At 35.9% G+C, this 24588-nt stretch overlaps 3 protein-coding genes across 4 annotated transcripts; 1 reads left to right on the forward strand and 2 right to left on the reverse strand.

Moving 5' to 3' along the window:
* Window positions 1–44: 44 nt before the first annotated feature.
* LOC311074007 (inter-alpha-trypsin inhibitor heavy chain H3-like) lies at window positions 45–9551 on the forward strand. The gene is made up of 22 exons (XM_084100209.1): window positions 45–203; window positions 1832–1995; window positions 2095–2199; window positions 2285–2447; window positions 2526–2636; window positions 2735–2863; window positions 2965–3081; window positions 3270–3438; window positions 3516–3626; window positions 3904–4085; window positions 4181–4360; window positions 4592–4719; window positions 4985–5184; window positions 5485–5496; window positions 5599–5634; window positions 6049–6072; window positions 6396–6446; window positions 6534–6638; window positions 6724–6898; window positions 8051–8199; window positions 9024–9108; window positions 9234–9551. Exons 1-22 carry the CDS (start codon window positions 126–128, stop codon window positions 9346–9348), a joined length of 2589 nt encoding a protein of 862 aa, XP_083956335.1. The 5' UTR covers window positions 45–125; the 3' UTR covers window positions 9349–9551.
* Window positions 9552–9598: 47 nt separating this feature from the next.
* LOC311074009 (galanin receptor type 1) lies at window positions 9599–12228 on the reverse strand. 2 transcript variants are annotated; one of them, XM_084100213.1, is made up of 2 exons: window positions 11644–12228; window positions 9599–11486 (listed from the first exon to the last, which is right to left on the reverse strand). In XM_084100213.1, the coding sequence occupies exons 1-2, from the start codon at window positions 11697–11699 to the stop codon at window positions 10568–10570; spliced, it is 975 nt and encodes a 324-aa protein (XP_083956339.1). In that variant the 5' UTR covers window positions 11700–12228; the 3' UTR covers window positions 9599–10567. The 2 variants fall into 2 exon arrangements, with proteins under 2 accessions (XP_083956339.1, XP_083956338.1); XM_084100212.1 differs by having other exon boundaries at window positions 9605–11701.
* A 1330-nt stretch (window positions 12229–13558) lies between these two features.
* LOC311074010 (inter-alpha-trypsin inhibitor heavy chain H3-like) lies at window positions 13559–23021 on the reverse strand. The gene is made up of 22 exons (XM_084100214.1): window positions 22883–23021; window positions 20669–20832; window positions 20386–20490; window positions 20138–20300; window positions 19949–20059; window positions 19719–19847; window positions 19517–19633; window positions 19107–19275; window positions 18920–19030; window positions 18461–18642; window positions 18186–18365; window positions 17827–17954; window positions 17576–17748; window positions 16934–16972; window positions 16332–16514; window positions 15790–15819; window positions 15664–15711; window positions 15462–15575; window positions 15180–15354; window positions 14951–15099; window positions 14022–14106; window positions 13559–13939 (listed from the first exon to the last, which is right to left on the reverse strand). Exons 1-22 carry the CDS (start codon window positions 22958–22960, stop codon window positions 13825–13827), a joined length of 2748 nt encoding a protein of 915 aa, XP_083956340.1. The 5' UTR covers window positions 22961–23021; the 3' UTR covers window positions 13559–13824.
* Between the last annotated feature and the right edge of the window lie 1567 nt (window positions 23022–24588).

Below are 24588 nucleotides of genomic sequence, written 5' to 3' on the forward strand. Positions count from 1 at the left end.
TTCAAGAGACTCTGATTACAAATAGTGGGGGAGGGTTCTTCATCCGGTCAATAATAGCCAATCGCATGATGTGGACAGGAGTTTAAAGGCAGTGTGTGTTTCGAGGTCTGTTTTCTGAGCAGGTCATGATGGATCGAGCAGATCTCAGACTGATTCTCTTGGGCGTCTTTCTCATCTCAGCCAGTTCACAACCTGTAAAGAAGGTGAGGGTTAACGCTCAAGATGTGAGCAATTAACATCTAAGGCAATGTATGTCTTTGGGGTACAAAATCAGATAAAGGCAAAGTTAACCCTATAAAGCCAATAAATTTCTAAGCCTATAAATTATCAACATGATCAAAACTTTGCTAGAAAATCTGCATAATCTACTTACTACTGCTCTGCGATTGATAGCTTATACCCTTTTAACAAGTACAAGGCCTTTTAGTTTAATTATAAAATTGTGGTACTCGTGTCTTTTAGCTGTGAACTCATTAATGAGAGTAAGCTTAAGCATAACTTTTATATTGATATTAATCTTTCAAGACGAACATTTATTGGACGGAAGAAACGTAGGCTTTCTTGTTTATCAATATATTATTTATTAGAAAAATGATGTTAAAATGTATAAAATACAACAGGCTTTTGAGTATTGTTTATTTGTACATCTCTCAATATTCATTGTATTGCTCTGCATTATTTATTTATTTTGCCCCACAATTAAAACTACAAACATTTGATCATAAAACTAAGCATTTAAATATTATCTAAGACATATTATTGGGAGATATGAGCAGTGACAACTGACAACTGATATTTATATGCATTTCATGTAGGTACTATACTGTTATAAAGATTGATTTAGCCTACATTACATTGGAACTTCATCATTTTGGACAAAAATAATATTGACATCTGCACCAAACTGCATATTTTCTAATCAGTTCGGTTGTCTGAATAAAGTTGATTGTGTGTTTTATTTCCATATGGGCCATAAAAACCCTGTATTAAATATATGATACAAAACACAAAACACATATGCATGCTTTCTAATACTTTTCTCATGTTTTGTCTAGGTTCAGTAAAAAAAGAGATTTTTCAGACTATTATTTTATATGTTAGGCTTTAAACTGATTAAATACCTACCTTTGAGATGAAGATCTAGGTGAACCATATATTTGTTTACATTTTTTATGTTTAATTTGTGGTAAGATGTGATTGACCTACCGTTCAGTCAAACAGTATTTTCGTATTTTCTTTCAGTCCAAAGGCCTTTTCTCATTTACGAGCAGTAGCTTATGTTTGAGCAATCCCACGCAAAAAGGAGTGCAAATGTGCACCACAGCTGTTCACACAGAAAGTGTTTTTGTGTTCCACTATGCTGCTTTTTAACTGTCTTCTAGGTAAATATACACTATACTCAGCGTTTGTCCGTTGCGTCTCACGCATGAGTTTTTGAGACGCCAGTCGCCAAAAATTTATACGATCAGTGTTTCAGTTTCAGTGTATAGTATGACCAGCATATATCACTACGAAGCCCCTGAAACTTTTTCTTGGGGGAGCTCAAAAGCATTGAGTTAGGCTATTATTTTTCCTCTCATCTCATATTTTTTTCCACCACCACCATGTCCCCTTAGTGGATCCGTATACAGCTAAATAAATAATTTAATACATGCACATGAAAAATGTATTTAAGTTAAAATGATTAGCATCTTACCTGTGTATGGGTGATAATGCGACATTCAGCATTGACATGGCAAATATTAGGAAATAGGCTACCTCAATTTTCCCAGAATACCACATACTAAATAAACATATTTTAAGAGTAGGCTACCTTCTGATGTCTCAACAGAAACAAAATGTGGATATATACAGCTTCTACATTAACTCCACGGTCACCAGTCGCTACGCAACAACCGTCATCACAAGCCGTGTGGCGAACACAGTGAATGAATCTCAAGAGATCCAGTTTGAGGTCAAGATACCCAAGAATGCCTTCATCAGCAAATTCAGAATGTAGGGAAATTCAATCCTCTTAAACATAAAAATCTCTGAAATTAGCAAGCTAATTTTGAAGTCTGTTTAATGTGTGTGAGGCTTGTCTTTTCTCCATAGGACCATAGAGGGGAAGATATATGATGGTGTTGTGAAGGAAAAGCAGGAAGCTCAGCAACAGTACAGTCGAGCAGTATCTCGAGGAGAAAGTGCTGGACTGATCAAGTACTGGACATTAAAAATAAATAGGTCCATGAAATGTGTTTTTATAGCATGTTTAGTAATATGCTGGGATTCATTTCTATTTCAGATCTGTTGGAAGGACTTTAGAAGACTTTAAAACTTCAGTGACGGTGGCTGCTCTCAGTAAAGTGACTTTTGAGTTGACTTATGAAGAACTGCTAAAGCGTCGCCTTGGCAAATATGAGCTACTCATCAATGCCCAACCAATGCAGCCGGTGGCGGACTTCAAGGTAGGAGAACAAACAAAGAGGGAATTAGATAATCAATTAAGCTGGATAGAAAGATCATATTTCTTTTACTCACTTTAGATGGATGTACACATACAAGAGAAACCAGGAATTTCCTTCTTGGAGGTGAAAGGAGATTTGAGCACAGATGATCTGGCCAATGCCATCAAAACCACCAGAGCAGACAAAGACGTAAGAGCTTAAAATGAGGGGTAAATCACTCAGCTTAAATGTTCTCATCATACTACACTTAAAACAAAGTTACCAGATGACCAAACTGATCATTTCAGGCATGGGTGACCTTCTACCCCACTCGAGAACAACAGACCAAGTGTAAAAGCTGTGGAGAAAATGGACTGAATGGTGACCTGCTTATAACATACGATGTCGAGAGACCAAATCATCAAGGAGAAGTCATGGTACATTTTTCAATAACACACTTTACGACAGTAAAATAAATTTGCCAAAGGATTTTGAAAGACATGAATGATATTCAGAATGTACTTTTGTTTTCTCTCAGGTATCAAATGGCTATTTTGTCCACTACTTTGCACCCTCTGATGTTCCACGTATTCCCAAAAATGTGGTTTTTATCATTGACCGGAGCAGTTCTATGAGCGGCAGAAAAATACATCAGGTAAATGTCAACGTCAAGTTCAGCCAAATCAATTAAAAGGAAATAACAAGCAATGCATTTTTTATGGCAAAACCCTTGAAGGACATTTTTGAAGGATCTTGCAGCATTGTGCATTTATATGTTAAAATAACAAGGATTTATGTATTGAAATCATTGTGGAGAATAACTTAAAGAAAGTGTTTCTTTAGACTCGTTTGGCACTGCTAAAGATTTTAAGTGATCTTGATGAGGATGACCACTTTGGATTGATCACCTTCGACAGTGAAATTAAAACATGGAAGAATGAACTCCTGAAAGCTACCAAGGGAAACCTGGAGACTGCAAAATCTTTTGTGAAGGAGATCACAGAAAGAGGAGGTGAGTTCCTTTACTCTAAATGTGGAGTTAGAAAGTTGTACCTCAATGTGACACAACTATGTTTGTTCTTCCTTTAGCCACAGACATTAACGCTGCAGTTCTAGCAGGAGTGGACATGATCAATCGACATCCACGAGAAGGAACCGCCTCCATCCTGATCCTGCTGACTGATGGAGATCCCACTTCAGGCACAGATTCACTGACAAACACAAGCTAATGTGTTTTATCCTAACACTAGTTTACTCAGTGTAATAAAAGATGTGTTAATAAAAGGTTTTAGATCTAATTAAAATAAATGTAGGACCAGTGGATTACCATGACCAATTTGGTTCTTGACTTTGTCAGTGAGAGAAAGGAAATATGAAATTGCCCAATGCATCCATTGCTTTCTGGTCACTCAAAAATGATGAGTATAATGCTTGAAAATTTTCAAACATGTCCTGACTTATTCTTCCTCTCTAACAGGTGAAACTAACATAGAGAGGATAATGGCCAATGTGAAAGAGGCAATTGGTCTAAAGTTTCCCCTCTATTGTCTTGGTTTTGGATATGATGTTAACTTTGACTTCCTGACAAAGATGTCACTGGAAAATGGTGGAGTTGCTCGCAGGATTTATGAAGATTCGGACGCTGATCTACAGCTGCAGGTGAACGACAGAGAATCAGCTGTGAATTCATCCTCAGTGCTTTTCTGTTCTGTGTTTCAATGCATTTAAACCCTTTATTTCTGTTTGTACTGTAGGGCTTCTATGACGAAGTTGCCGTCCCTCTCCTCACTGATATTCAACTTAAATACACAGGAGGGACAAACCTTACCAAGACCAGCTTTAGCCTGTACTTCAACGGCTCTGAGATTGTGGTATCGGGACAAATCACAGACAACAGTGTGGAGAGTTTCACCACTGAAGTCATTGCAGTATCAGTAAGATCATCATGGTGCTTTACAATATATCAAATTGGTAGGGATTGAGTGGGCTGTTTTTTATCGACAGTCTCAACCGAGGTCATTATACTGGATATTTGGATCATTGATGATCAATTGTTTAAGTGTTTGTAATAATGGTCACTTTATTTTCAGAGAAAGTTATTGATGAAAGTGGTAATGACTGCATTCCTGATGAAAATGTTCACTAGTATTTTTATTTCTGAGCAGAAAGGCAGTAATGTGACGTATCATGAAACTGTTACGGCAAAAGACCCCAGTGATGTCCCACCTGAGAATGAGGATTTCATGCCGAGACTGTGGGCCTACCTTACAGTGAAGCAAATTCTGGAAAGGCAGTAAGTTTATTTACATATATAAAGTACATACTAATGTAAACAACTGTCACAGTGAAAATTAACTATATAATCCTAAAGATCAGGTTAAAACTGTGCTTTTTAGAATATAGTTTGAGGCCAATAACACACCATTTTACATATAGTTCTTCTTAACATTGCTTGTGTCAGATTCATTATCCCAAGCATATCCCAAAATATGCCTGGATGGAGGAATTATACCTGCAATATGGAATCAGACTGATCTGTCTCTGCATTTTTGTCACAGAGTGCTTCTTAAAGGACAGGAGAAAGAGGATGAAAAGAAAGAAGCTCTCAAACTGTCCCTGAAATACCAGTTTGTCACCTCTCTCACCTCTATGGTCGTCACGAAGCCACAGGAAGATGAAGTAGAAGTTGCTGACAAACCCAAAGAGGGAGGAGAGGCACCCACTGAAGACAGATCTTATGGTATAACAATGGATGTTGGTAAGAACTGAGAAATTAACTAACTATGTTGACCTTTTGACTAAGGAATCCCACTGTCTGTTGGGAAAAAAAGGATGTTGATTTAAAAAGTGACATCTTTCTCACTATTATTTTATTAGCAAACTTCCCTTCCTTTGAAGAAGCGGCTGTACTGTGTAATTTATAAAACAATGAACTTACAGTAAAAAGATTTTATGTGTGGTCAGAACTGTATCGACACATAATAGTTGTTCTCCAAATATGTCCTAAATGTCCTAAATATAAGCATGTCTTACCTCTTGAATTTGTTTTTTATTCCAGCCTTGGCCGGTGGTATGGCAAATTATTTTCTCCTTTATTTTAAAAAAAAAATCTTATTTTATTTGTTGTTTTTTTTAAATTACTATTATTTATTTAGTGTTCTTTATTTCATAGGTAAATTGTACAGTCTTCATGATTCCTTTGTCTATGGTAAGTTAAAATATTTTTCTTCTTGAAGTAAAACAGTTTCATTTTTATTTCATTTACTAGAGTGTTTAGTATGTAAAAATAAATGTAAAATGCTAAAGGGGGTTGTTAGTCATGATTCACAACACAACCCCTTCAGCTGTGATCTTATTCATTTTATTAAAAAAGGTTGTTATAAAGGAAACTATTTTAATGAAGTGGCATATTACTTATAGAAGATACAGCGCTTGGCATAGCAATGCATTGCATTGAAATAGGCGTATTACATGTGTTATTAGCATGACTGGAATGCTGCATTGACCAATCAGATGAGGATTTGACAGTTCACGGTTTTCTAGGAGATTAATTATGGGAGTGCATTAAAAATGAAAAATATTTCAGTCATGCTCACAATGTGAAAATGTTCCTACTTTTCAGATGATTTTTATGCAGCGCCAACTTGTAAGTTTTTCAATTTACAGTATTTTATGTTTTTTACTTGCATTTATTTAGTCTCAGACTCATAAGTAGACTATAGACGGCCTTTGTAGGCTACAAAATCATGATCATAATTTTGCTTTCTTATTGGTTATCAATAATAAAGACACCCATACTTTGTTAAGAATGTTAATTGTAACTGTAGCAAGCTTTTTATTATAGATGATGTGTGTGATTGGTGTCAATTACACGTCACCTTTAAAAACAAAGACTAAATATACAGTAATGAATGAAGTATGTGGATTTACACCATTTTTTTTTTTTTTTTTTTACTTTGTTTTTTTTAGTTGGCCCAGCCGTAGAAGTAATGTTTACAACTGAGTTCCCTGAAGTGCAAGGTACTGTAGATAACATTTTTCAATCTCATTTATTTGTTTTGTGAACACCTATTTTACAAAATAATCCTGGTATTCACACTCCAAAAGTTAATAGCAACCGGTTCCTGCTGCCTTCTGCTGGTCAGTCTAAGCCACTTTGTTTTGACGTTCCTGTTCCTCACAAACTCAAACTGCTACATGATTCTGCTTCAGGTCAGACATTATGAGCTGTTTGTTCTACATGCGAATCTGTTTAACAGGCTATTGGTCTTATAGTGATATTTTCTCTGCATCCTAGAGTTCTTTATGAATGGAGAATCTTTGAGTGAACAAAATGGATTTCATCAAATTGCTTTTCATTACAAAACTAACCATCACTTGACAATAAGCACAAAGTATATCAGTTACCGAAATGGACAGGATGATGTGCAGTTTTTGTGGGGCCAGACACCGACCCGACATGATACAGAGGGGTATAGGCCTACTATAGAGGTTCACAGCATGCACTGTCAATGACAAAAACGACCCTTACAAAAAAGAAGTTTACTCAAGTGTGCTATTAGTATACTTCTTTTGACTTCACTTGTTGTGTTTACTCTTTTGATTGAGCAGCCTATTAAATACTTTTTTCACATAATTTTACAAACCATCGTATGCACAATTAAGAATCTCACAGGAATAAGTAGGTCACCCGGTACTTTTAGCCTACAATTTAATGAGAACAGTGAATTCGGACATACTTCTTTCAATGCTTCCCCACCAATGACCGAATTTTCTGGCAATCCATGTTTAAACTGTTTCAATCATCAAATTTTAAAAAGCAAATAAATTAAAACTGCCATACCGAATGAAACATCTACCCATGATGAGTTACAGGACCGTGCAAGCTTTGGGGTGTCGCTAAAAGTGATCTACTCCATCTATGTTTTGATCATCAATCCGATCTGGAGTCTTTGACAATAACGCGATTTTCTCAGTTTTTTGTTTAAAATGTTAATGGTTGGGAACCTTTAAAAAAACCTAGCGGGTAAAGACTTAAAGCACAGTTAAAGGTAGGCTATATTAAAAGTATAAAGGTATTATAAAGTATAAAAATTAATACCTAAATAGGAACATAGTAGTATACTTAAAGTGGAAAAAGAATAGTTATAAATAGTAAGTTATAAGTATGATGTTAAGTACTCTTAAGAAAAACTTACAAGTAGTTTATTGAGAGTATACTTCAAAGTTTACTTTCATAAACTAAAAAATGTGCTACAAGTATTTAACTAGGCTACTTACAGTATAAGTTCACTTGTAGTTTAATTGCAGTAGGAAAAATGTTTACTGTTACACTTAAAGTATAGTTAAATGTATACTTTTATACAAAAAAGGCAAATTAAGTCCCAAGTATTTTTGAAATAGTACACTTAACTAGTAGGCTACATGTACATTGATATTAGTATACTTACTATATAAAGTATACTTAAAATACTTGAACTTTACTTAAGTATACTTATTTTTTGTAAGGGAATATACAAGTATTTTACTGAATCTTCTGCTTATTAACTTTTATCTGTTTGTCAACAGTTTTATTGAGGTACAATAGAGTCAGAATTCACTCATGATTTGCTCTGTATCAACAGTGTGTCTCTGGTTGTACTTGATAAAGAAATGAACGTCACCATGGGAAATATTGGTGTTGTTATTCTTCTTCAAAAGAAAGATGAGGTCATGTTTTTGTGGCCTGCCGTTTGGGAATATCCAAAAGATGTCAACTTGACAGGCATTTTAGGTAAGAAAGCAAATCACTGTCTAAACATTATTTTTCATCTCTTGGCTCTTATACTGAAGAAAGGCTGCAACAGTAGATCATGGTGCACATTAATAACCTTTAATCTGTCAACCATTTCAGAAGAGCAATGTGACTGTTCAGAATAGCATGCTTGTTCTTACTATTGCTGAAGTATATAGTATATATATACAAGAAAGCACACTGTGCTGAGCTTTGTATCCCATAATGCAGTGCAACCTTACTCCGAAGGCTGTGCTTAACTCAACTTTTAGAAACACACTCGCAAACTTCCCTAAGCTTTTTCAACCGCATTGTAGCTACCTTAAGCTGACTGTTTTTTACACAGTTATAGTTATTTGTGTAATTTTTTTATATTTTCACCAACAGTCTACAGGCCTATAGAATAGTGCATAAAACTCGTGCAATGTATAAGCAATGACGTACTGTATATCCAAGTGAATGAGATGAAGGGAAGATAGTGAGGGAAGGGCATACAAAAAGTTAAACGCAGCCCAAGATGACAACTGGACACCACTTGCTATAAATTAAACAAGGGTCTGAGGTCATATGACAAAAATGTAGTAGACTATTGATTGAAACCATGGAAAAAAGGCTAATGTTAGTAATGGCTACAGAGTATGTGATAAGCCATGTACAAAATATGTGAATTATACGAATATAAGAATGTCAGTGATCTTAATGTGTCTATTATGTACAGTGGTTAGCTAACAACTATTTATTGTTATTAAATTGATTGTTTTGGATAAATTGTTTTAATTGAACCAACACTGGTGACAAGAAACTATGTGTGGACGATCTTTAAGGAAAACCCCAAATTTCATATGAGGAGATTGAAGGATCGCAAACACCAACTCTGAAGATAATTGACAAGGAGGTGAAGACGTCTTTGTAAGTGATTAAATTGATAAATACATACAGAGTTCCATAAATCTGCATGTAGCTCATTTAAAATATGTACTGTGTTGCCCTTTATGGTTATATATTTAATTTATGAATAAAACTTGTGTCTGTAGGGAGACTGTCAGCGATTACAGACTTCATTCAACTCCTGTTCGAGAATGTTGGCTTGTACCGTTCCAGGCTGTGATGGAGGACGAGATTTCTAATTTCACTGTTACTCAGCTGTAGCATTGACAAGAGTTGATAAACAATGTTTTCCCATATATTTTGATGGTCTGTTTTAAGCACAGTACATTTTTCAATGGTTCAATCCCATCTGGTCTAGTAATTGTTAAAACTGACCAAAGGGAGTATGGCATTGTCTGTGGCACTGCTTTCTCAAGATATATGTGAACAAATAAAAAGCAGTCAAATAGCTGGTGTCCATTCAAGACTAGCTTGATTTGCTTCTTTCTAAAATCCACTTCAGCCTTTCCTTGGGTTAATCCAGTTTTTAATCACAGTACAAAATTAAAAATAAAGGTTCAAAATGGGGCTTTTGCATAGAAGGACCGATTTGTGTACAGTTCTTAAAATATACATTTTTCTTCCTTATAGCCTTCGTCCGAAAGCTTTAAAATGCTGCCTTCGGATGATGAATTCCAAGATACGAAGGCACACATCTGAATCCAATGTTAGATTCAACATAGATGAATCCTTTACTGCCTTTGATAAAAATCCACAATCCTTTGCGTTCCATTGTGTAACAGTTGAGCTAAAAAAAATGGGTGGTCAGTTTTGTGTAAATGTAAGTTTTTGACCAACGTTTTCCACATTTAGGATTGTAGTTATTAAATATTTACTTAGTTATCACCAAACCTCTATTTTGCTGTAGATATTTAAACCATTATGCTGCCTCAGAAGTCTGTTTTGAATCAGTTTTTTGAGGTACCTTCAAATGTAGCGCAAATCATTACCTGATAGGGCAGCGAAGCAACAAGTCAGCTGCCTAAGCTTTCTGACGCAGCCTTGGTGTAAAGAACGTTTTTCCAATGTAAAGAAACTTTTAGTTCCATGGTTCTTCATGGAACCATTGATGCCAATAAATAACCTTTCCTTTTAAAATCAAGTCAAACTACACCATCTTTTGATGAACAAACCCTTTGAAAAGTCTGCAAATTAATTCTCAAAACATTAAAAGAATGTACAGTGTATCCTATACAGTTGTTTGGTTCTTTAACATTTTCAAAAAAAATTGTTCCATTGAAATACCAGAAAACCATTGCTAACTCAAAAGGTAGTCCAAAATTCCTTAGTGTCCATTAGTCATTGTGGCATCACTCATGGAAATGTTCTACATATTTGTTTAAAAAGCAAAACACTTATTGTTAATGCCAGTACACAGTCATTCAAGTATGTAAACAACATATTTTATGGAATAAATCATTCCGGCATCCCATATATGGCTTTAGGAGGGTCTGCTTGCACAGCCTCCTCGAACCAGATCCATTAGTTCCTTCCTGAATTTCTCAGACATGAAAACATAAAGAATGGGGTTGGCCACTGTAGAAGACGTTGCCATGATGCGAGCAAAGGTAGCAAAAGGTCCAAAGTAAGGTAAAGGACCAATCGCATTGTCATCCTCAACTATTTGAGCGAACATCAAGCCATAGGAAGGCAGCCAGCACAATGCAAACGCCAGCACTAACAGAGCAGACGTCTTGGTGACATGCACATGGTAGTGCTCCAAACGGTCAGTCTGAGTTGTGCGATCCCGTCTAGTGATTTTGAGGAAATGGTATATCTTGACATAGGCTATTACAATGATCAACAGCGGAAATGCAAAAGCCAGAAGGAAGTGGCACACTCCATATGCCAACTGACTGTTGTCAGAAAGGAAATTAAAACATGCCAGGTCCCCACGAGCTTCACGGTTGTCCGAGCCTGAAATCACTGTCCTCCAAGCGAACTGAGGTGATGCCAAGACAACAGCTGGTATCCACAGTACACCTGCAATCACTGTTAAACGCCCCTCTCTGCGCCATCGATACGCTTTTGACTGATGAACCACGATGATGTACCGAGCAAAAGCCAAAGCGGCCAGCGTAAAGGCGCTCACGGCTGTACACACCGCACTCAGGAAGCTGACTGACTTGCACATAAAGCTTCCAAATGGCCAGTGATGGGTTGCAATGGCAACTGTGTGATATGGAAGACAGGAAAGTAGGAGAAGGTCCGCCACACTTAATGACAGAAGAAGAACATCTGTGCCGTTTGCGTTTGTTTGCTGGAGTCCTCCTGTTCTTCCTTCACGTCCTCGCCGCATCGTACGACAGATGATGATGAGAACCAGGATGTGTCCCACTATCCCGGTCACCAGGATAAAGCTGTCAAATATAGGTACCAACACTCCCTCAACATCACTCGGTCCAGAACTGTTTGACTCAGTAGTCACGTTAACCATATTGGAGTGTCCAAGAGTTGACAACAATCTAACTTTGAGTGTAATTGGTTCTTTGCATCTTTAAAAATACTTTTACTCACTTGAAAGTTTCAGTCTTCCTGCAAATACTGAAAGCATCTGGACGTTTAACGAACATTTCCCCTTTCAAAGCTTCTCAGACCCGTGTTCAAACATTTCAAAACCATGTTCGGTTATACAATGCACATCATTATGCATTCTTGTAGTTTTGCCTGAGAACGCAGTGATGTCCAACTGATTGTACCGTACAGTAGTCAAGATAAAACGCTCTGGAATGCATCAATAGTTAATGATTGCCGCATGACTGAAAGAGCAGAAATACTGCTATTGGTTTAGTTCTCTCCGAGGAAATCAAAATATTGCTTGAAATCATTGTTTAATTGTCTTTTCATAGATATATTTCCTCTATTCCTTTTAAATATATGGCAGATCCGAAGCCAAAATGATGGCAGTTTTACTTGCCTGCAGATGCATTCAAAGAATTACTGGACTCTTCTTCTGACTTGAAGATCAGTGTAACAAATTCAATGTCTTTAAGCTCAGAGAATCAATCTTCCGGAACTCCAAAGGTGTTATTCAAAAGATCTGGAGTGGCAATCCGTGCTTCAACGGAGACTTCACCAGCCGGAGAGACAAGTCAAATGGCCTTTGACCTGACAGCAGTGACGCAACTCCTATAAACACAGAGCTTTGTTTAACCACTCATTTAGTGAATTGTCGAGTTTAGTCAATAGAGAAAACCTTCAACTTCTCTCTGTCGTTTCTTTCTATCACATGATTCTATGTTTCAGCCTGGGAGTTGAAAATATCCATATAGCCTTGCAAGCAATGTTGAAATATTATAATTGAATAAATTTTTTCCATCCAAAAAAGAAAAAAACTGTCATAGTTTTACATTCATGTCATTCCAAACTTCATAATCTTTGGAACACAAAAGAATATATTTTAAAGAAAGTTTTTACCATACAATGAAAGTCAATGCATCAGGTTAAAAACACAATTGAAGCCCATTGACTTACATTGTATGGACAAAAAACAGATATATTTTTTTAAAAATATATCTTCGTTAACACTTTATTTTACAGTGTCCTTGATGTTACATATAGTTACAATAGTAATAACAGTACATTATGCATAATTGCATGAAACTAACCCTCAACCAAATCCTAACCCGATAGTAAGTACATGTAGTTAATTAATATTGTAAATAATATATAATAGTAATTTATACTTACACTGTAACAATGACACCTTAAAATGAAGTGTAACCATATCTTCTTATATGTTATGCAGATTAAAAACAGATACAGGTTTGGAACAACATGATGGTGTGTAAATTATGAAAGAATTTTTATGTTGCGGTTAACCAGCCCTTTAATTAATACTGAGAAACATGAGTTATGTAATCTTGAATTTCCTTCAAGTTCCTTAAAAGCAAGTGTTACAGCAAGTTATAAACTCAAGTTTACATGATCAGATAAGTTTAAAGCACAAGGGCAAAGGTTAAAGCATACAGATAAAGTGTCCCGCACATAACTTAGATTGTCTGTGTAACTGCTGACTCATAAATACCCTTATTAGTATAACGTCTTAGTTTAATCTAATGAATCACCATGACTTGGTTTATGACATAAACTTTGGACAGTCTGTGTTAAAGCATGCGTTCATTTGCCTGTTGAACTTAGCATATGCAACGTCCATTTCAAATTATTCTTCATTGGGACTTCCCAAAGTTCTAAATAAAAATAGAGCAGAGTAAAAATTTTGTTTATTCATAAAGTTGATTTTTCTATTTCTGCATTTATTGTAGTTCAATATTTCAAAATACATCTAAAAATTATATCATATAATTGATATTAATTAGTGTAATTTGCTAATGCAAACATGGATGGATGGATGGAATTTAGTCTAGAATACATGCTGGTGTAACTATATTGCCTAATTTTTTATCAAATGTTTAATCACAAGAGGGAGCAGTTTGACTTGAGACAGTGTTTAATGGAAAGACATGCTTATTCCAAAAACAGCATATTATGGTTACAATCACATAGATTTTGAAGAAGGGTAATTTTAAATACATTTTAATTGATTATTTAATTGATTCATTCATTCATGAAAAGGCTGAGGTGGGTGTCAAAGCTATTTTGTGCTTGCCAATGACTGAAAAATATTCTTAATACAAACATAAGCAAGTGTTTTACAAACATGTTCTGTCCCAGTTTATAAATCGCCCACATTGAACTCTACAGCTGAGTGACAGTGAAATCAGAAATGTCTCCCTGCATCACAGCCTGGAACGGGACAAGCCAACATCTGATAAACGGAGTTGAAGGAAGTGTGTAGTCTGTGACATCCTCCCTACAGATACATTCATAGATTAAAACAGATATATAATAAAGGAAAATATCAGCTGTGTGTATGATCACTTTTGATCACTTACAAGCTCGCCTTCACATCCTGGTCCATTATCTTTAGAGTTGGTGTCTGTGATCCTTGAACCTCCTCATATGAAGCCTCAGCTTTTCCTTCAATATTATCCACAGTTATTGAGATTTTATCCCATGTTGGTTTAATAAAGCAAGTTACAAATCAAAATTTACCATTTAATCGCTCATCCAGCTAACAAAAATATGTTCTAAGATGCTTTTGCTTCATGTTCTCTGAATATTCAAAACGCTAAAACTAAAGGCACTGAAAGAAATGTCTTTAGAAAACATTCCATGAATGATATTTCAATCATGACAATTCTCGAAATTGTTTTAGCATGTTATTGAATATGTTAAAAGTGTTAATGTATTTGGTCTTGGCAGACAAGATCAGCTACACTGCTGCTGAACTCGCTACTGCCAATAGATACACAGACACGCTGATGTGAGCGAGTAAGATATGCTCTAGCTGACACATAAATCCAGTAGCAGATGTAGACAGGTGGAGCTGGGGGAGGTAGGAGGTAACTCTGATAGTGCTTTGCAGGACTAGCTTACAGAAAACAATGAACCAGACTGTTTAAATGTTGAGCAAGCAATCTCATTGGCTTCAGGATCAGCAGAGGCCAATCAGCTTGTGCTCTGTTTGCTTGTAGATTGCTAATTGCTTGTAGATTGCATGTAAACCTATCAGCCTACGCCCGCTAGAGTTTCATGACTGAACTAGATAGATATATATATATAACATTTTCATGGTAATGTTTTGAGAACATTAAAGACCAGATAACTTTGAACAAACATTCCATTAGTGTTACTGGAAGAACGTTTGTTCATAACTTAACCAAAACATTAGCTGAAAATCTGAGAATGTTCCCTGTTAGCTGGGTCAATTGTGTAAAGTGTTAATACATGATTAAATGTTTAACCAGTGAAGTACTCTTACCTAAAATGCCCATCAAACTGACATCTTTTGGTTGTTGCCGAACAGCAGGCCACAGAAACACTTCACCACTTTTCTTGTGAAGAAGAATAACAACGCGTATGTTTCCCATGGTAACGTCCATTTCATTACTCCGTAGAATCAGGAACACGCTGTTGAAACAGAGAAACTGATGAATGAATTCTACTTCACAGAAAGGATATAACACAATTCTAGTTTGAGTAGTATATACCCCTCTGTATTGTGTTGAGTAGGTTCCTGGCCCCACAAAAACTCAACATGACTCTGGCCATCTTGGTATCTGATAGAGCTTGTGCTTATTGTCAGGTGATGGTTTGTTTTGTAATGAAAGGCAATTTGAATGAATCCGTTTTGGCCAGTTATGAATTTTCCATTCATAGAGAACTCTACCGAAAAGTCAGAAAGTCACAAAGTAAGTGTATCTACAAAACATTTGATTAAAAAAGATGACTTTCAAAAGGATGTGCATGAAGAGTAAATGTGTAATAGTCACCTGAAGCAGAATCCTGTAACAGTGTGAGTTTCTGAGGAGCAGGAACGTCAAAACAAAGTGGCTTAGACTGACCAGCAGAAGGCAGCAGGAACCGGTTGCTACCAACTCTTGGAACTAAGAGAAAACATAACCAAATGCTGTATCATAATTATTATATAAAATTGCCCTACTTAATAAATATGTTTGAGGAATCTTTATGTACCTGACATAGTAGGGAGAACAATTGTGGGCATTTGAGCAAAGGATAAGTCTAAGAGAAGGTGCAATTGATCAAATTAGACTTTCTTGACACAAGGCAGAATCAAAGTTATTGCATTTTAATACATACCAGAATAATCTTCATAATAATCAGTTGACCCTAAAAAAAAAGAGGGAGACATTATAATAAAAAGTCAGGGACATTATAATACAGCTTTTCATACTACGTCAGTTTATCAATATTACTGACCAATGAAATCAATAAATTAAATAAATAAAAAAATTACCAATGCATTTTAAAATCATTAAATAGAAAAATAATTAATAAATTGTAACCATTAATTTTGTAATATTTCTCAAAAAAATGTACTCAAAATCTTTTCATCCAAATGTTGCTTAATATTAAGAGGATTAATTTTAATTTCTGAATCACACCTAATGCCTTATTCTTAATTTAATAAAAATAAGGCATTAGGTCACCATACATAATGCCTTTATTTCATTCATTTTCATTTTATTCTCTACACTTTTTTTATGTGGATTTACTTTTGCTTTTGCTTTTAATAAAGCAAATTTGCAGTAATAATTTGTAAAAACAAAGTAGCCAATAATAAACACATTCCCCAGAAAGTATCAGAGTCTTTGTCAACTTATTGAAGAAAAGAAGCATACCACGGATCCCTGGAAGAGCAACAGGTGGACTCTGCAGAACGGGCCGACTTTGCAGAACGGGCCGACTTTGCAGAACAGGCCGACTTTGCAGAACAGGCCGACTCTTGAGAAGTTTGAGCACATTGCTGCTACCTGCCAGACCAGGCTTACCGGGACTATGAAGGTACCGACTAGATCCTGGTGCTGGGATATAAAACAAGTGGGAAAATATACATTTAAGGTAAATTCAGTATAATATATGTTATAAATCTTATTGTGAATTATCTAATACATGTAATGTCTTTTTTTTACTTTGACCTCATCATTTTTAATCAAAATATCATAACTAGATCTTCCTTGAAAGCGACAGACTTCTCTCTGATGACGTATGCACGACTTCAACACTTTGTTCATAGAAAATTTGAGTAGATGGAAAAGAGATGTGTTGCATCTCAAAATCCAATAGACAACTGATGTACAAAACTTAATACATGCTTTACATTTATTGAATTTTTGGACAAGCTGTTTCACTCTATATATCTATCGGTACTTCCCTCTCATTGCAACTTTAAATTCTCTGCAATAGTCTGAGTACATTAATTAGTTCACCATTTTATACCTACATGCAAATGGTTTCCGGGATGAAGGAAGCAAACTCATTACTGATTAAAAGAGAAAGAGAAAAGTGTTATTCACTGTACAATGTGGGCAGCAAGTCCAAGACCACAACTGTAAAAATCTGTGATTTTCTTTTATTTAAATCTTGAAACAAAGCAATGTTAAAACAGAAAATGAAGGAATACTTAAGATTCTGCACTAATTTTGGACAAAAGGAAACATACTGAAGTTCATGTCAATTCAAGTTTTTACTCAAATTATTATGCTGATAATATATTTTGTAATGAAATAAACTGTACAGTAATTAATTAAAACTATTTCACAAGTGATCTATGACATTTGAATCCCACTTGTATAAATACAATAGCTGAATCTATTCAGGTTCAGATAAAGAAACAGATATATGTATAGGATGCACAAATAAAGTTGTTTCTTATATTTCATTGGATGTTTTGGTTAAATATGGGATATGATGCTGTTGATCCAAACTTGATTAATACATTCGCATAACTTTTCATATTGCTGCTGTCACTGTCACTGTGTTTATTTTGCTGCATAGAATGGACCTTGCTCTTTTGTTAAAGGTCAGATGTTTGCACACCTTCATTTACAAGGTTTGTAAGATACTAAAAATTCTCAGTTCTCACCTGGAGGTCTGGGTGCCTCTCCTCCCTCTTTGGGTTTGTCGGCAACTTCTACTTCATCTTCCTGTGGCTTCGTGACGACCATAGAGGTGAGGGAGGTGACAAACTGGTATTTCAGGGATAGTTTGAGAGCTTCTTTCTTTTCATCCTCTTTCTCCTGTCCTTTAAGAAGCACTCTGAGACAGAAAGATGTCCTAAATGTCCAAAAAAAACAAAACAAAAAAAAAGAATATCATATCACTCAATAAACTTACTGCCTTTCCAGAATTTGCTTCACTGTAAGGTAGGCCCACAGTCTCGGCATGAAATCCTCATTCTCAGGTGGGACATCACTGGGGTCTTTTGCCGTTACAGTTTCCTGATACGTAACATTACTGCCTTTCTGCTCAGAAATAAAAATACTAGTGAACATTTTCATCAGGAATGCAGTCATTACCACTTTCATCAATAACTTTCTCGAAAAACAAAGTGACCATTATTGCAAACTCTTAAACAATTGATCATCAATGATCCAAATATCCAGTATAATGACCTCGGTTGAGACTGTCGATAAAAAACAGCCCACTCAATCCCTACCAATTTGATATATTGTAAAGCACCATGATGATCTTACTGATACTGCAATGACTTCAGTGGTGAAACTCTCCACACTGTTGTCTGTGATTTGTCCCGATACCACAATCTCAGAGCCGTTGAAGTACAGGCTAAAGCTGGTCTTGGTAAGGTTTGTCCCTCCTGTGTATTTAAGTTGAATATCAGTGAGGAGAGGGACGGCAACTTCGTCATAGAAGCCCTAGAGTACAAATCGAAATAAAGGGTTTAAATGCATTGAAACACAGAACAGAAAAGCACTGAGGATGAATTCACAGCTGATTCTCTGTCGTTCACCTGCAGCTGTAGATCAGCGTCCGAATCTTCATAAATCCTGCGAGCAGCTCCACCATTTTCCAGTGACATCTTTGTCAGGAAGTCAAAGTTAACATCATATCCAAAACCAAGACAATAGAGGGGAAACTTTAGACCAATTGCCTCTTTCACATTGGCCATTATCCTCTCTATGTTAGTTTCACCTGTTAGAGAGGAAGAATAAGTCAGACTACCAACAATACATGCTTGAAAATCATGACTTTTTTTGAGTGATCAAAAAGCAATGCAATGAATGTAATGGGCAATTTAATATTTCTTATTCTTTTCTCTTACTGAAAAAGACAAGAACTAAATTGGTCACTGGTCCTACATGTATTTTAATTAGATCTAAAACCTTTTATTAACAGGTCTTCTAATTACACTGAGTGAACTAGTGTTAGGATAAAACACATTAGCTTGTGTTTGTCAGTGAAACTGTACCTGAAGTGGGATCTCCATCAGTCAGCAGGATCAGGATGGAGGCGGTTCCTTCTCGTGGATGTCGATTGATCATGTCCACTCCTGCTAGAACTGCAGCGTTAATGTCTGTGGCTAAAGGAAGAACAAACATAGTTGTGTCACATTGAGGTACAACTTTCTTACTCCCCATTTAGAGTTAGGAACTCACCTCCTCTATCACTGATCTTCTTCACAAAAGATTTTGCAGTCTCCAGGTTTTCCTTGGTAGCTTTCAGGAGTTCATTCTTCCATGTTTTAACTTCACTGTCAAAGGTGATCAATCCAAAGTGGTCATCCTCATCAAGATCACTTAAAATCTTTAGCAGTGCCAAACGAGTCTAAAGAAAAACACTTGTGTCAGAACACCTGAAAGTTATTCTTTCTCCTTTATGACTGCATTCTCATTTACCAGATATGGACAGCTTTTTTTATAATTTAAAGTAAGCATATCCACAGTGATTTCTATACAGAAATCTGCAAGATCCTTCAAAAATGTCCTTCAAGGGTTTTGCCATAAAAAAATGCATTGCTTGTTATTTCCTTTTAATTGATTTGGTTGAACTTGACGTTGACATTTACCTGATGTATTTTTCTGCCGCTCATAGAACCGCTCCGGTCAATGATAAAAACCACATTTTTAGGAATACGTGAAACATCAGAGGGTGCAAAGTAGTGGACAAAATAGCCATTTGATACCTGAGAGAAAACAAAAGTACATTCTGAATATGTAGTACATTCACATTTATTTTACTGTCGTAAAGTGTGTTACTGAAAAATGTACCATGACTTCTCCTTGATGATTTGGTCTCTCGACATCGTATGTTATAAGCAGGTCACCATTCAGTCCATTTTCTCCACAGCTTTTACACTTGGTCTGTTGATCTCGAGTGGGGTAGAAGGTCACCCATGCCTGAAATGATCAGTTTGGTCATCTGGTAACTTTGTTTGAAGTGTAGTATCATAATGAGAACATTTAAGCTGAGTGTTTTACCCCTCATTTTAAGCTCTTACGTCTTTGTCTGCTCTGGTGGTTTTGATGGCATTGGCCAGATCATCTGTGCTCAAATCTCCTTTCACCTCCAAGAAGGAAATTCCTGGTTTCTCTTGTATGTGAACATCTATCTAAAGTGAGTAAAAGAAATATGATCTTTCTATCCAGCTTAATTGATGATCTATTTCCCTCTTTGTTTGTTCTCCTACCTTGAAGTCCGCCACCGGCTGCATTGGTTGGGCATTGATGAGTAGCTCATATTTGCCAAGGCGACGCTTCAGCAGTTCTTCGTAAGTCAACTCAAAAGTCACTTTACTGTGAGCAGCCACCGTCACTGAAGTTTTAAAGTCTTCTAAAGTCCTTCCAACAGATCTGAAATACAAATTAATTCCAGCATATTAGTAAACATGCTATAAAAACACATTTCATGGATCTATTTATTTTGAATGTCCAGTACTTGATCAGTCCAGCACTTTCTCCTCGAGATACTGCTCGACTGTACTGTTGCTGAGCTTCCTGCTTTTCCTTCACAACACCATCATATATCTTCCCCTCTATGGTCCTATGGAGAAAATGACAAAGACATCCTCTTAATATATGTATTTCAGACATGTTGCATAAAAGAATTTATAAATCTTTATTTTGTTGTTGTTTTGCTGCATTAGCAGACATGACATGAGACCAAATGGCTTGTTTACCACTTTATCTCTACTTATATAACACAACTCATGTTTCCCTACATTCTGAATTTGCTGATGAAGGCATTCTTGGGTATCTTGACCTCAAACTGGATCTCTTGAGATTCATTCACTGTATTCGCCACACGGCTTGTGATGACGGTTGTGGCATAGCGACTGGTGACCGTGGAGTTAATGTAGAAGCTGTATATATCCACATTTTGTTTCTGTTGAGACATCAAACTGTACAGTCATATTCAATTATATGTTCATATACAGTAACAGAGGGTTTTTGGATGGTGCTGTAAGCCCGTCTATTGGTCCAATGGAGGTCTCCAATAATACGGGGAAGGTTTCTCTGTGCGTTAGTCTTTCCTTTTACGCAACACAACAAGGTTAAATGCAATATATTTTCTCACATGCAATAGCTCGTTTCATCTGACTCCATAAATGAAAAAGGTTTTAATGATATCTGTGCATCATTAAACGTGAACGAATATCTGATTATTCTTTTAACTCTGATTATAGTTTACCCATCTAGATTTGGAAACTATATCGCTCAGCAGTCCTTCGGATGCACGACACAATCTCGCCAGTCTGATTATCAAAACAGAGGTAATTGGCTAAATATCTGATATTTGCCGTATTCACACGTACAAAATAACAGACACTTACATAGCCCCCTTGAATGCCACCTCAGGAACTTAATTAAATTGTTTCACTTTAGTAGAGGTTATGACCACCATAAAAGACGTTAGTCGATCAACTTACTTTTCTTAAAATGGCTTTGATTTAGTCAAGCCCGTGGTATCACCACGTACACATATCTAAAGGAACATTTAAATGAGAACAGAGGTTATGGAACGCACCCGAATCCAGGTTGATCAAAATAGCATTTGCTGATTCTGGACGGAAATAACTCGCTCCCCTCATTCAAGTACACTTGAATCTGATATCAGTATTAGTCGTCACTAATGTCTAGCGCAGGCTTGTGGAAATATACGGATCCTATAATCTATAAGAGTAAAAACAATCTCAGAGTCAGTCAGAATAAAATCAAACGTTTACAATTTATTGACCAGGTAATGAAGCAATAATTCAAAATCCAATTCGCAAGAATAAAATCATCAGTTAATCATAACATAACAACAATTCAAGAATCGAAGAATTTGTAAAGATTATTACCTGGCAACGAAAATTACACACAGCGTTTGTGTGGGCAGTCAACCTACAGACTCCTCGAACTTTCTGCACCTTTTCCTTATATACCCAGATAATTCAATATTCTTACCAAATGGCCGTCTATCATTATAATTAGATTTTGGTTCCCTATTCAGGGATTCACACTGGGAGATTCACACTGGGAGAAAAGATAACTTCTTTTAGCTTTTTCTTATGGTTGGGAGAATGAGACCATTTTACCAGGCGCACTGAGACACTTTAAATGATATTAAACATACATAGATACTTCTTGTACATACTTTACATTGCATAGGTTTTCAGTGTATTTCAGGTGAGGAGGAGGGGGATGAAGGGGAGATAGTGTGTGTGGAGTGTGAACTGCACTGTGTGCTGCGTCTCGAGATCCCTGTTACATATGCAGGAGATAGTTCAAGTGTTAATGTCCAGGGGGGCCTTTTGTTCCATCTAGGGGTCGACCAGACATACTGGCAGCAGCCTTACAGTGCACATTTACTCCTCCTTTTTGCGTGGGATTGTTCAAATATTTACTGCTCGAAAATGGCATGGAGAAAAGGCCTTTGGACTAAAAAACAAATACATTTTGATGACTTCATCTCAGTGTAAACTACTGAGTAATAGATAGTTCTCTTTACTCAATTAAAATAATACACTGCTGTTAAAAAGTCAGTAAGAATTAAAAAAAAACATTTTTAAATGCTCACCAAGGTTTAATTTAATTAATTTTATTTGATCTAAATACACTAAAATCAGTAATTTTAAGATTTTTTTCAATATGAAATTTTTAAATGTAATTTATTCCTGTGATGCAAACAACAACAGCTTTTATTTGAAATATAAATCTTTTGTAACATTATAAATCTCTAGAATGTCACATTTGATCAATTTAATAAATAAAAGTATTCATTACTTAAAAAAAAAAAACTTACTGACCTCAAACTTTTGAATATTGTATATTCAACATGTTTGAAGTAAATCTAATTTGTCTGGACCTTCATCTCAAATATAAATAATTAATCTCTTTTTTAGAATTTTAACTCGCATCATTTTCATCTTAAACTGAGCGTTAACCCTCACCTTCTTTACAGGTTGTGAACTGGCTGAGATGAGAAAGACGCCCAAGAGAATCAGTCTGAGAGCTGCTCGATCCATCATGACCTGCTCAGAAAACAGACCTCTAAACACACACTACCTTTAAACTCCTGTCCACATCATGCGATTGGCTATTATTGACCGGATGAAGAGACCTCCCCCACTATTTGTAATCAGTGTAGCGACTGAGACAGACCAGACACAATTATTTGTTATATTTAACAAATAATCTATAATATCTCTCACCCAACAAGTAAACCATGGGCTAGAGTTAATTGCAACTAACACTGGTTACAGTGGTTACAGGACACATGAAGACTGATATGAATCTTTATGACCCAAAGGAATTTAGAGAGAGGTTTGACTCTCACTTAATTCTAATGGGAAATGACAAATAAACCCTTTAAACCATATTCTATTTATTATAACCACTTGAGAAATGTATCAACATGAATTCCATTTCTCCTTCTTATGATTTCCTAAAGCGCTTTTAGTGCAGAGAAAAGTGCTATATAAATGTAATGAATTGTTATTATTAATATTATTATTTTATAGAGTTTGGCCAATGTATTCATTCAAACTCTTTAATTGATGTTTAAGAATTGCATGGTTAACTAAAATCACATGTAGCATGGTATCTAAGAACTCCAATTTTCATTCACTATATTTGTTAATTTACATGACATTTTGCTAACTCTGTGATACATTAGTATTAGACAAATCTTGAAGGTTCTTCTCTTAAATACCCAATCAAATTACATATGCAAATACCCTGCCAGAACAAAGGACTGTAAAGTTTCCCTCTGAAGAAGCAACTTCTTATTGGCTCACTCAAATCCTGAGGGTGAGACATCTTCACTCTACAAGATCACTGATCACAAGATCACCCGGTTCCCCCGATTCGGAGAAATTCTAATGTGAACATGATGCTAAGCTAGATGCTAAGCTAGAAGTCTTCTAAGGAGCCCTAAGTTTGTGCCAGGCTGTGGCCTTGCCTTTTCATTCACCAAAGATCCTCTGACTCCAACTGGTTCTCTCATCAAGACAACATCAGCAAAGATCAACTGAAGCCTCAGAAAATTGCATCAGGACAGTTTTATTCGAATATCAAACTTAGTCTCATTATTTGATACATCAAGTATACCTAAGCTGCCCCTCTTAGGGTGTGTTAGATTTAAGAACCTGATGGTTTTCTCAAGGCTTTAAAATTGCTGAATTTCAAACAAGTCTTTCCTGTATTCTGCTTCAACTCTCTTTCCCTTGGTAAACTGTATGCATGTGTGTGTATGTTAGAGTAGTTTAAGTGTTTAGTCTAGTTAATAAAGTCTTGTTTGTGTCACATGTAATTAGTTGTTCATGATGCTCATTTACTGGAGTCCCTAATCATGCAGATTTTGGCTACATGCTCCGAGTACTGTACAGTAACAAAGTTATTTCCCTAACCCCGGAAATTACAATTTCTTAAAATTAATAAATTAATAAATACTGGCCGTTCGCTGGACGAATAGGTTAGTTGATTGTGGTATTCTGCTACAATCAAGTTAATTATATTAACTGATCCAAATATTTATAATAAAATATAATGAGTTATGATTAATTATGTATACTTCCCTTCAGCTAATGTACATCAGAGACTCTTGAACCCCTCAAAAGTCAATATTGAGGCATGCTTTTTAGAAAATATATGATCT

Source organism: Abramis brama (genome assembly GCF_963993115.1).
Source record: "Abramis brama genome assembly, chromosome: 23".
Taxonomy (NCBI): Eukaryota; Metazoa; Chordata; class Actinopteri; order Cypriniformes; family Leuciscidae; genus Abramis; species Abramis brama.

Excerpts from the sequence above, each read along its gene's own strand:
- LOC311074010 (XM_084100214.1), bottom strand. The coding sequence starts at position 22,960 with ATGATGGATCGAGCAGCTCTCAGACTGATTCTCTTGGGCGTCTTTCTC. Across the intron at positions 19,031-19,106 it reads GAAGATCAGTGATAGAGGAG|CCACAGACATTAACGCTGCA; the intron begins GTGAGTTCCTAA and ends TTCTTCCTTTAG. Across the intron at positions 17,955-18,185 it reads CTGAAGTCATTGCAGTATCA|AAAGGCAGTAATGTTACGTA; the intron begins GTAAGATCATCA and ends ATTTCTGAGCAG.
- LOC311074009 (XM_084100212.1), bottom strand. The coding sequence starts at position 11,563 with ATGGTTAACGTGACTACTGAGTCAAACAGTTCTGGACCGAGTGATGTT.
- LOC311074007 (XM_084100209.1), top strand. The coding sequence starts at position 126 with ATGATGGATCGAGCAGATCTCAGACTGATTCTCTTGGGCGTCTTTCTC. Across the intron at positions 2,448-2,525 it reads AGCCGGTGGCGGACTTCAAG|ATGGATGTACACATACAAGA; the intron begins GTAGGAGAACAA and ends TACTCACTTTAG. Across the intron at positions 3,627-3,903 it reads TGATGGAGATCCCACTTCAG|GTGAAACTAACATAGAGAGG; the intron begins GCACAGATTCAC and ends CCTCTCTAACAG.